This window comes from Megascapheus bottae, chromosome 28 (genome assembly GCF_031878675.1).
Source record: "Megascapheus bottae isolate mThoBot1 chromosome 28, mThoBot2.hap1, whole genome shotgun sequence".
In the NCBI taxonomy this organism is placed as follows: Eukaryota; Metazoa; Chordata; class Mammalia; order Rodentia; family Geomyidae; genus Megascapheus; species Megascapheus bottae.
This window is the reverse complement of record NC_143536.1, coordinates 15318547-15330917: the sequence shown is the minus strand read 5'-3', so window position 1 is coordinate 15330917 and position 12371 is coordinate 15318547. Positions and strand designations below refer to the sequence as shown.

Below are 12371 nucleotides of genomic sequence, written 5' to 3'. Positions count from 1 at the left end.
ACATTGTTGTGCTAGTGGATTTAGTATGCCCTAGTTCCTGAATGGTTGGGTAAATGCCAAGTAGTGGAATTGCTGGGTCATAGGGGAGTTCTATGTTTAGCCTTTTGAGGCACTGCCACACTGCTTTCCATAGTGGTTGAACGAGTTTGCACTCCCACCAACAGTGTAGTAGTGATCCCTCCTGGCCACATCCCCTCCAGCATCTATTGTTATTCGTTTTCCTGATCCTGGCCATTCTAACTGGAGTGAGGTGGAATCTTAGAGTTGTTTTGATTTGCATTTCTTTTATGACCAGAGATGTTGAGCATTTCTTCATGTGTCTGTAGGCCATTTTTGTTTCTTCTTCAGAGAAGACTCTCTTTAAGTCTTTGGCCCATTTTTTAATGGGATGGTTGTTACTTTGGAGATTAGTTTTGGAGTGATTCAATTTTTTGAGTTGTTGATATATTTGAGATATGAGGCCTTTGTCCGTTGCTTGGTTGGTGAAGATCTTCTCCCACTCTGTAGGCTTCCTAATTAATTTACTAGCTATGTCCTTTGCCATACAAAAGCTCCGCAGTTTAATGCAGTCCAGTCCCACTTATCCAGCCTTTCTCTTATTTGCTGTGATTCTTGGTCCTTATTAAGAAAGTTTCGACCTGTGCCAAGGAGGCCTAGGGTATCTCCTATTCCTTCTTGTAAAGTTTTCAGTGTGTCAGCTTTTACCTCCAGGTCTTTGATCCATTTGGAGTTAATTCTAGTACAGGGTGACAAAGAAGGATCCAACTTTAGTTTTCTGCAGGTGCTTAACCAGTTCTGCCAGCACAACTTGTTGAAGAGGCTGTCTTTCTTCCATTCTACTTTTTTGGCTCCCTTGTCAAAGATTAGGTGGCCATAGGTCTGTGGTTTAGTATCTGGGTCCTCAGTTCTATTCCATTGGTCTTCAGGCCTGTTCTTGTGACAGTACCAAGCTGTTTTGAGAATTATAGCTCTGTAATAGAGTCTAAAGTTTGGAATTGAAATTCCTCCAGCGCTGTTCTTTCTGCTAAGAAGTGTTTTTGCTCTACGGGGTCTTTTATTATTCCATATGAAATTTTGGATTGCCTCTTCTGTTTCTTTAAAGAATGACATTGGGATGTTCATGGGTATTGCGTTGAATTTGTAGATAGCCCTTGGCAAGATTGTCATTTTCACAATGTTGATTCTTCCAATCCAGGAGCATGGGAGGTTTTTCCATTTCCTTAGTTCTGCTTTAATTTCCTTTTTTAGGGTTTTAAAGTTTTCATCAAAAAGGTCCTTTACATTCTTAGTTAAGCTAATTCCTAGGTACTTTATTTTCTTTGAAGCTATTGTGAAAGGAGTTGCTTTCCTGATTATTGCCTCGTTCCTCTCACTGTTGGTGTAAAGAAAAGCAGTTGATTTTTGAGGGTTAATTTTATAGCCTCCAGCCCCAAATTTTTTTGAAAGATTTTATTAACATTGATTTTTACATCATATTTTAAATGTCATGTTTAACAAAAAAGTATTCAAGAAGGGAATCTCTATATACAATCACTGGCACATAGCTTTTAGAAGATAATTAAAATTAAGCTAAGGGTTTATATATCATAGATACACATTAATTTATATAATGTAAAATTATGTCTATAGAGTATATATTCCATCATAGATTTTTATGTCTATGTAGTTATGTTTATATCTCCCAAGACTAGGTCCATAGCATTGGGTACTCACCAGAAAATTGGAAGTGGCACTGTGGCTCAAAGTGTGGCATTGTTCCTGTCAGAGATAGTGCCCAGGTCCCCAGTTCAAGCCCTGTGACAGACAAAATTTAAAAAATAAATAAATGGATAAAAGTTCTCCCAAGCCAGGAGAATGTCCTTTACTTTATGATGGCACAAAGACAGGTTTGTTCAGATCTTTAATCAGCAATACAAAAGTAACAGTGAAAAACTTTCCCTCAGGGCACAGAATGGACCAGCTAAGTCTTTAAAGAGCTCGAGTAGGAGCTGTAAAGAAAGTTGAGCACAAGCTACTTTTTTGACTAGTGGCAGACAGGTGAGTCCTATAAGGTAGATGGGAAAGCCCATATAGCAGAAAAGGGAAAAAGAAAGACCAAAGGGCTAAACAGAGTGGAAGAGTGGTACAAAAGAGATGTGGGTACCATGGAGAATGTCATGCACAAAACAAACATATCTATTATCTCGTCTGCAGGTCCAGATCTTGCAGGAAGGACATTAAGTTCTAGGCATAAGAGACTTATGACTATTTAGAGGCATTACGGTAGAAAAGAGATAGTGGTAGAGTGCTTGCCTAGCATTCATGAAGCCCTGGGTTCCATTCCTCAGTACCACATAAACAATAAAGTGTGACCCCAGTGGTAAAGTGCTAGCCTTGATCAAGATAACTTTAGAGACAGCACTCAGGCCAGGAGTTCAAGCCCCAGGACTGACAAAACAAAACAAAAAAACACTGCCAAGACTGGGCCATCATGGAGGCCAGCTTTTCCAATACCTTGAGGGTGGACTTGTGGATCCAGGGCCACACCTGGGGCTAGCTGTCTTGTGAAAGGCATTGTCCCTAGTCTCAAGTGGGTGGCTCCAGGAGGGACAATGGGGACAGTGCTCCTGGGAAACTCTAGAAGGCTGGCCCATCATTGTCAGTATTCCTAAAGCCTGGTCTGCACCTTGCCTGTAGGAAGATAGGAGTGAGAGTCCACTCTCCCAATCTAGAGACATAGAAGGCGACAGGACAATGACAACCTTATAGACCAGTCTTCTACTCTTGCAAATAGACCCCCCAACGCAGTCATCCACAGGAACTGTCTCGGTAGGGATGCGTAGAGCTCTTCTAACAAAGTACAAGGGGAGCTCAGAGTCTGAGCTGCAGTGCCCCCAAACTACATTTCCCAGAAGCCTATGCTTCGCCTCTGCTAGGGCTCGGTCACCCTCTTGGGAAATACGCCAGATGCCCGTACGGCTCAAAGGCTCCTGGGAAATGTAGTTCACATCCATTATGCGCATGCGCATTTCCCTGCGGCGGCCGCCCGGTTGTTCTTTGTGGCGGTCGCTTGTGCTTTCCGGGGAGTGCGGTTCGCTGGCCGGCCAGTTGCTCGGACCGTCTTTCTGCTGGCCGTGCTCCTCGCCTATTGGCTATCTCCCCAGTGTTCTTCCGAGGAGAGAAGGACGGGGGCGATGGGGGCTTGTGCGGTCTGCGGAGGGTGAGGGGATGGGAGTCCAGTGAGGCGGAAGCGGCCCGGGGCGCGGTGAGCGGGCGGGCGTGCGGCCTGCGGCGCCGCCCCGCAGGCCAGGCCGCCCTCGCTGAGCCCCCGCAGCGCGACCTGGGCCTCCGGACCTGACCTGGGTGGGGACCGCGAGGCTCGGGACCTGCTCACTCCTCCGAGTCACTGCTTAGGGGCGCCATGAAGACCGCAGCCCCGACGCCCGAGGAGACAGGTACAGCTTGGTTCCCGCGGTGGATTTGCTGCAGAGATTTGCCTCACCATTACAGCAGATCTGCTTCGTCCTGAGCAGAAGGGAAGACAGTTACACCTCGATGCTGGATTAGGTGGTGCCAGACTTGGGGCCTTGCTCTCCGCTGGAGCTGCCTCATCTCTGTTTCCTCTCTGTGCCAGGGGTGGGTGGGTTTTTATCTCAGCCATGACCCATTAGTTGTGGGCAGATCCATTTCTTGACTCCTTTTTTCTGTCCCCAGGCCTTTCTGTTCAGGACCCTGTTCTTTTCCCCAAAGAGAATCCCAAGGATAAATCCGGTAGAGGCCTCCTGGAAGTCAGATCTAAAGTGAGTAACGTTGTTCTTTCCTTCTACTTGAAGAGAATGGACACATTCCTTGCCCATCTCTGGATCTGCAGGCAGCCATTGCTGCAGGCCTAGCATCCTGTTCTCTTGAGTGGCAACAACTCCAGCTGAAGCTAATATGGATTCCACCGGGTGGACCCAAGATGAACCCCCCTGAATGTCCTTAACAGCTAGATTTAGTCCACCAGTCCTGGAGGTCCAGGAACTGTGTTCAGAGCCCTGAGAACTGAATTTAATGGAATTCAGTCTAGTGTGAGGTCACTTTGCTTACATCCACCGTCAGCCAGGACCTGGTACAGATCCAGAGCATGTTGGGGGAATTTGCCAGGATGGGATCTGATAGGGGCGCATGGAAGCACGGTAAGAACCATGGCAGGGGTGCGTTCCTGGGCCACAGGCTCCTGGAGGTTTAGAGAATCTACAGGGTTCCACTGGGAATTGCCCTGAGATCTGCTGCTAAGTGTGGCACAAATTCATCCTTGGGCAAGAGATGACAGATCATGTAAGATTTAGAAGATTGATAATTCTTTGATTTCTTGTTCTTTTTTTTAATTGTAATTAATAGAAGGATTACATTATATTCACCAGATCGAAGGTACGTTTCTTAACAACCATTGCTATCCTTCTCATGTTTTTGTTCCCATTTCCCTCCCCCTGATTTCTTGTTCTTTTTTTTTTTTTCTTGTTCCAATACCAAGGTTTGAACTGGGCCTGAGCGCTGACCCTTGCTTGGCTTTTTCCCTAATGGCTGGTGTTTTGCCACTGTAGCCACACTCTACCTTTTGGTAGTTTAGAGTCTCATAGACTTTTCTCCCTGGGCTAGCTTTGCAACAGGAACCTCAGGACTCAACATCCTGAATAGCTAGGATTACAGGCATTAGCCACCAGTGTCCGGCTACTCTGAAGTTTTGTGTGCTTTAGAATTCTCAACCCTAGAAAGCACAGTGTCTCACCCAGTTATCTGTAGGCTCTAGGCTCCCAGAGTAGCCAGGGTCACAGCATCCATTTAGCTCTCATTTCCAGTACAGAAGGTAAGGTATGGGTGCAGGTCAGTTTTCAGTTCTGCGCCTGTTCCCAGCTCTCAGCCCAGCCCTGGTCAGTGCCCAACACAAGCTTTTTGTGCCTCCTGCCACAGACACCCACTTTGTTCTCACAAGGCATTCATCTATGGCTTGAGGCAATCTGGGACCCAGAATTCCTTACATTCTGGATGAGGAAGAATGTATGTATCATTTCAGGAATCGGTGACATTCAAGGATGTGGCTGTGGACTTCACTCAGGAGGAGTGGGGTCAGTTGGATTCTCCTCAGAGGGCCTTGTACCGGGATGTAATGCTAGAGAACTACCAGAACCTTCTTGCCCTGGGTGAGCAAATCCCCCTCCCTCCACCAAAGCTGAGGTTTGCTGTCAGCTTCCTTCCTTCAGCACTAATGATAGTATCCTCCATGGCATGACTTAGGAAACATAGTCTCAGCTTCAGGTCACCTGGGGCCAGGGGCTCAACCATACTAGAAGGTCCACAGCTGGTGGCTGACAGTATCCTTGCTTTGAGTTGTGATGGCACCAGAGCAGGGAGCATGAAGGTGAGGAAGCCCTGCTTAGGGGATTGAGGGTACTTTTTTAAAAATTAATTTTTATTTTTATTTTATTTTTTGGTGCTAGTACTGGGGCTTAGTTTTTTTCACCCAAGATTGGCGCTTTACCATTTCAACCACTGCTCCACTTCCAGTTTTTGTGTGTGTGTGCGTGTGTGTGTGTGTGTGTGTGTGTGTGTGGTTAGACATAAGAGTCTCGTATACTTTGCTGTCCAAGCTTTGAACCTTGATCCTCAGAGCTCAGCCTCATGAGTAGCTAGGAATACAGGTATGGGCCATTGGTACCCAACCATGACTAAAGATATTTAAAATGCATCTGCCCTGGAACTGCTCTGGAGATAAAGGGAAGGTGTTCTCAGAGTGTGCATTGTGAATTGGATTTGCCTGTTCAACATAAAGTCCTCAGCACTTTGGGGCTCTGTGGGCTTCTTGTCCTTTAGAGATGGCACATAGTTTACAGTACCTTGTCACTGTCCAAGGGCCATGGGTAAGCTCAGCTGGGCCCCAGAACTGCAGCCCACCTAGCTCCACCCTCTTTCTCCCCATGAGCAGGGCCTCTAGTCCACAAGCCAGATGTGATCTGCCACCTGGAACGAGGTGAGGAGCCATGGAGGGTGCACAGAGAAGTCCCCACAGAGATTTGTCCAGGTGAGTAGGGGTCAGAGTGTGACAGTACCCTTACTCCCCACCCTCCCCATCACGGTTCCCATTTCCTCCTCAGTCCCACTGCTCAGGCCCCATCTGTGCCTTTCCCATGTCCTGATTGACCCTCCATCCCCTCAATATGTATTGAGCACTAGCTGTATGCCAGGAACTGTGCTGGCAATACAACAATGAGCACAGCTAGCTAAGTAAGCACCTACCCTCTGATGGCAGGAGGCAGAACTACAACCATATATTAGGGAGGGATATTATGCCAATGCTAGAGTTTGAGTTCAGGGCCTAGGTACTGTCTCTGAGCTTTTTTGCTCAAGGCTAGTGCTGAACTTCTTTGGGCCACAGTGCCACTTCTGATTTTCTGGTGGTTAATTGGAGATTGAGAGTCTCATGGAGACTTTTCTACCCAGGCTGGCTTTGAACCACCGGTGCCCAGCTACCTGTGCAGGCTTTATACTTGCAAGTTCAATCAACCTCGACTCAAAAACACTTAAAAAATAAATTTTATCTACTCCATACATGTCCAGACAGTTTTTTAAAATATTTTTTATTGTATTTAATAAAAGGGTTACATGATATTTGCCAGATAGAAGGTGCATTAATTCACATACATTGATACCCTTCCACATGTCTTGGTCCCCATTACCCTCCCCCCCAGGCCCCCCCAGACAGTTTTCTTATCAGTATTCTTTTAGCAGTACAATACCTATTTACATAGCATTTACATTGGATGTTTATTCTCAGGCATGATTTAAAGTCTCCACATGGGCTGGGCTCCTGCCTGTGGCTCCTGTGGCTCCTCCCTATAATCTTAACTACTCAGAAGATTGAGATCTGAAAATCATGGAGCCAGTGTGTGCAATAAAGTCTGAGATTCTCATCTCCAATTCACCACCAAGAAGCCAAAAGTAAAGCTGTGGTTCCAGTGGTAGAGAACTAGCTTTGAGTGAAAAAGCTAAAGGACATTGCCCATATCTTGAATTTAAGGCTAAGTACCAGTAAATAGTAATAGTAATAATAATAAAAAAATAAAGTGCACAGGTTGTAAGAAATACTGTACAATTTTATTTAAAGAACCTGAGCATCTGCAGGCTTGTCTGTGTATTTGGTCTGATTCTAGGGTTAGAGCTCAGATTAGCTTATTGTTCATGGCCGATGCTCTACTACTTGAGCTATGCCTCCATCTGGCATTTTGGCTGATTAACTGGAGATGAAGTCTCACAGACTTTTTTTTTTCTTTTGTCAGGGATCATGACTTGAACTAGGTATCTGAAACTTTTGCTGGTTGGCGGGCTGCAATCAATCATACCTCTAGCCCTTCTCACAGACTTTTCTGCCCAGACTGGCTTTGAACTTTGATTCACCAAGTCTCAGCCTCCTGAGTGGCCAGGATAACAGATGTCAGCCAGAAGCATCCTGCCATTTAAAGATTTTTAGTGTCTGAGAGAGTCTGGTACCAATCCCCAAAGTACGGGAGGATGAATCCATAGATAGATAGCTTTTTATTTTTATTTTTTTGCTAGTCCTGGGCTTGAGCTCAAGGCCCGAGCACTGTCCTTGGGTTTTTTTTCTCAAGGTTAGAACCCTACCACTTGAGCCACAGCACCACTTCTGGCTTTTTTCTCTTTGTGTGGTACATACATAGAACCCAGGTCTTCATGCATGCTAGGCAAGCACTCTACCACTGGGCTAAACTCCCAGCCCTTCATTACTTCTTAAGACAAATTTACATCAGCACCTGCTCTGGTATGGCTTCTCAGCAGTCCCTCACAGAGCGATTGTATCTTGACTCTCAGACTCCCTGAACAGAACCCTTTCTCTGTCCCTTTGAGACTTGCTCTTTTGGGAGATCTTGGATTTTTTTTTTTTTTTTGGCCAGTCCTTGGGCTTGAACTCAGGGCCTGGGCACTGCCCTTGGACCCTTTTTGCTCAAGGCTAGTCCTCTACCGCACCACTTCTGGCTTTTTCTGTGTAAGAGGTACCGTGACATGGAACCCGAGGCTTTGTGAATGGTAGGGAACACGCCAGCGCTAGGCTGTGCCCCCAGCCTCTCCTTGGCTCCCTGTCTAACTGGATCTTCACCTTCTCCCCGACTCCTCCTGGTTTTCCCCTCTTTCCTTTCTTCCTGATTCTGTGCCTAGATAACCCGGGGTGTCTCCTTTGGACCCTCTGCGTTATGTATTGGAGTTCATGGTCTCTCTCGGCGTCTCTAGTAGGGATTCTCTAGCCACCCTTCCCCCTGCTCACCGAGAGTTCCCTTTTGGATCTCTTCCAGACGCGGAGCCCAGGCCTGCGATGGAGGAGGCGGACTCTGCGCCGCAGAACAAGTGTAAAGCACAGGTGGCCCAGGCGTGGCTTGTGGAGCGGCCGCAGAGGCCCGGCCAGGGCAGGGTCCGGGCCTGGGAGATCCAGACGGACACCCCGTGGACGAGGGAGGCTGTGCCCCGAGGGGACATCGTCCCCCGGAAGAGCAGCTGGGGACAGAGCGGGTCTCAGGAAGGGGCTCCCGGCCGGTGTCCCCGCCCCACCACGCCCGGCATCCTTGCCGGGGGACCCTCCCCTGCCCAGGGCAGCCCGGAGCTAGACCCGGGCCTCCAGCGAGAGGGCGCAGGCGCCGAGGACTCGCGATCCGGGGTGGCAGGGCGGCGGCGGGGGCGGCGCGGGGCGGACGCGGGGCCCGGCGCGCTGTCGTGCGCCGAGTGCGGGAAGGCGTTCTCGCAGAGCACGGCCCTGGCGCTGCACCGGCGCTGGCACCGGCGCCAGAAGACCTTCACGTGCGGGGAGTGCGGCAAAGCCTTCGCCTGGAGCACCAACCTGGTGGAGCACCAGCGGCGCCACACCGGCGAGAAGCCGTTCGCGTGCGGCGAGTGCGGCAAGGCCTTCAGCTGCCGCTCGTCGCTCAACGTGCACCGGCGCGTGCACACCGGCGAGCGGCCCTACAAGTGCGGCGCGTGCGCCAAGGCGTTCAGCTGCAGCTCGCTGCTCGTCATGCACCTGCGCGTGCACACCGGGGAGAAGCCGTACGCGTGCGGCGAGTGCGGCAAGGCCTTCAACCAGCGCACGCACCTCACCCGCCACCGCCACGTGCACTCGGCCGAGAAGCCGCACAAGTGCGGCGCCTGCGGCCGCGCCTTCACCTGCGCCTCGTCCCTCGCCGCGCACCAGAAGACCCACAGCGGGGACAAGCCGTTCCCGTGCGGCGACTGCCCCAAAGCCTTCCGCAGCCGCGCGCGCCTCACCCTGCACCGGCGCAGCCACACCGGGGAGAAGCCCTTCCCCTGCCCCGACTGCGGCAAGGCCTTCAGCTGCCACTCGTACCTCATGGTGCACCGGCGGATCCACAGCGGGGAGAGGCCGTTCAAGTGCACCGACTGCGGCAAGGCCTTCAACTCGCACTCGTACCTCGTCGTGCACCGCCGGGTGCACACCGGGGAGAAGCCGTTCGACTGCAGCACCTGCTGGAAAGCCTTCAGCTGCCACTCGTCGCTCATCGTGCACCAGCGGGTCCACACCGGGGAGAAGCCCTACAAGTGCCCCGTGTGCGGCCGGGCCTTCAGCCAGAACCACTGTCTGATCAAGCACCAGAAGGTCCACGCCGGGGAGAAGGCCTTCCAGTGCGGCCAGTGCGGCGAGGCCTTCGGCTGGCGCGCGCGCCTTCTCGAACACCAGCGGCTGCGCCATGCCGAGAGACCCTTTGCCCTGCAGCTGGGCCGCCACTTGCTGAGCACCTACTACGTGCCTGGAGACCTGCTGGGCACGGAGGACACGGGCAGTCGGGATGTGGAGCCCATGGACGCACTGGATGTGGCAAAGCTTTTGTGCGTGGTGCGGCCGTCCCCCAGCAGGACATCCCCGCTGGAGAGTAAGGCCGGCAATTAGGGAGCCGTGGCCCTGCTTAGGAGAGCTGTCAGCTGGCCTACCCCACGTCTACGGCGCCTTCACCCTGGCTATGTTTCTAACTGCCCCGTGGCAAGGCCTAGCCTCTGGTCTCTCCCAAGCTGGGACTCTGCCCCTCCAGTCAGAGCTGGCCACTATGGGTCTCTTCCATCCTGTTCTCCTTGATGGGCCTGGAGGTCCTTAACTAGGGCAATCCAGCCCGAAGGTAAAAAAGACAGGCTGGGCACAGTGGCTCACGTGAGTAATCCTGGCTACTAGAGGCTGAGATCTGAGGATCACGATTGCAAGCTAGCTGGGACAGAAAAATTGGTGAGATTCTCATCTCACCCAAACTCTGAGTTCAAGCTCAGTACTGGCGCGCACACACACACACACACACACACAAATACACAAAAGAAAGAAAGAGCCGGGTGTGGTGGCTGTCACCTGAAATCCTAGCTACTCAGGAGGCTAAGATCTGAGGATCTCAGTTCAAAGCCAGCCAGGGCACTAAAAGCTGTGAGACTCTTCAGTTAACCACTAGAAAACGGGAAGTGACACCCAGGCCCAGAGTTCAAGTCCTATGACCAAAAAAAAAAAGGAAGAAAAAAAAAAAGAAAGTCAACTGTGCAGTTCCTTGAACAGTCTTATGGTTTCTAACACTCCAACATCTCTCCTTTCCCCTACTTAATGTAGTGTGTGTGTGTGTGTGTGTGCTGGTCTGGGCTTGAACTCAGAGCCAGGATACTGTCCCTGAGCTCTTTTGCTCAAAGCTAGCACTCTGCCACTCTGAGCTACCGTTCCACTTCTGGTTTTTGAGGGTGAGCTGGAGATGAGTCTCATGGGGACTGACTGGGCTGGCTTTGGGTCCTGATCCTCAGATCTCAGCTCCTGAGTAGCTAGGATTACAGGTGTGGGCTACAGGTGCACAGTTCCCTACTTAGTTTGTCAGCGGGGAGGCCCCTCCATAGGCTTCAGTAAGGCAGTTGACTTCATGCCATCCCACAGTGGACTGTGGAAACAGCATCCCTCCTCTATCCCCACGTCTCCACCCACAGTAGACAGCATAGATGTTCCACCATTTAAGATGGAGTTTTGTCCTGATAAACCCATTGTAAATTGAAAATATGTTTTGTGTGCACGCCTGTACTAAAGTTTGAACTCAGAGCCTGCATGCTGTCCTTAGCTTCTTTTGTTTGGGTTCAAGGCTAGTACCTTGCCACTTGAACCACCACTCCTGACTTTTTGCTTTACAGAACAACACTGTAGTATATGATTGCTTACCCTCATGACCATGCGACACCTGAGAGCTACAGCATTTTAAGACTCTGCCCAGCATTTTAAGACTCAAAGGACATATTACTAGCCAAGAATAAAACTATTCAAAGTATGGTTTCTATTGAATGTGTGTCACTTGAACGCCATCATAAAGTTCCAGCTTTAGGAACTGGACTATCGTAAGTCAAGTTTCATTTATATTAATCTGGAATCTACTTACTCCTATCTAATTCTATGCAAAAATAATATGCCTTTTTCCATGATAATAGTTCATTTTTTGTATAGACTGCTACAATTAATAAAAATGCTTTTCTGTGAACTTTTTTAAATTACAAAACAAAGTAACCATGTTTTAGAAAAGTGTAACTGAAGAAAAATAAAACACTAGGAATTCTTTGCACTTTGATGCATTAACTTTTATTTTCTTTCCTCCCCCTCCCCCCTCCTCCTCCTCCTCCTTTTTCTAAATTCTTAGAACTTGAATTTAGGGACTTGATGCAGTCCATGAGTCTCTTGTGCTGAAGGCTGGTGCTGTACCATTTGAGCTACAGCAAGACTTTTTCTGAGTAGTTTTTTTGGAGATAAGAGCCAGACACAGCTGGGCACGGTGGCTCACGCCTGTAATCCTAGCTACTCAGGAGGCTGAGATCTGAGGATCAGGATTCAAAACCAGCCCAGGCACAATTAACCTCTAGAAAACAGGAAGTGGGGATTGACTCAAGGGTAGGCCAGTAGCCTTGAGCTGAAGAGCTCAGGGACAATGCCCAGGCCCAGGGGTAGGACAGTAACCTTGAGCTGAAGAACTCAGGGGCAGTACCCAGGCCAAGTTCAAGCCCAGTGACCCACAAAGAAAAAAAAAAAATTAAAAAAGAGCCAGGCACTGGTGGCTCATGTCTGTAATCCTAGCTACTCAGGAGGCTGAGATCTGAGGACTAGGTTTAAAACCATCATAGGCAACTAAGTCCCGAGACTCATGTCCAATAAACTACTCAGCAAAAGCTGAGAATAGCACTATGGCACAAGTGGTAGAGTGCTAGGCTTGAGGAAAAAGGAGCTCAGAGACAGCACCCAGGCCCAGAGTTCAAGTCCCACAACTGACCAAAGAAGAAGAAGGAGGAGGAGGAGGAGGAAAAAGAAAAGCAAGCAAGTAAACTGGATGCTGTGCCTT

The 12371-nt window shown here is 49.5% G+C and overlaps 1 protein-coding gene across 1 annotated transcript; it reads left to right on the top strand.

Annotated features, from left to right (window-relative positions):
* Positions 1–3015: 3015 nt before the first annotated feature.
* Znf74 (zinc finger protein 74) lies at positions 3016–10324 on the top strand. Its single transcript, XM_090320608.1, has 5 exons — positions 3016–3434; positions 3694–3779; positions 5036–5162; positions 5945–6040; positions 8325–10324. The coding sequence occupies exons 1-5, from the start codon at positions 3401–3403 to the stop codon at positions 9926–9928; spliced, it is 1947 nt and encodes a 648-aa protein (XP_090176734.1). The 5' UTR covers positions 3016–3400; the 3' UTR covers positions 9929–10324.
* The last annotated feature ends 2047 nt before the right edge of the window (positions 10325–12371 follow it).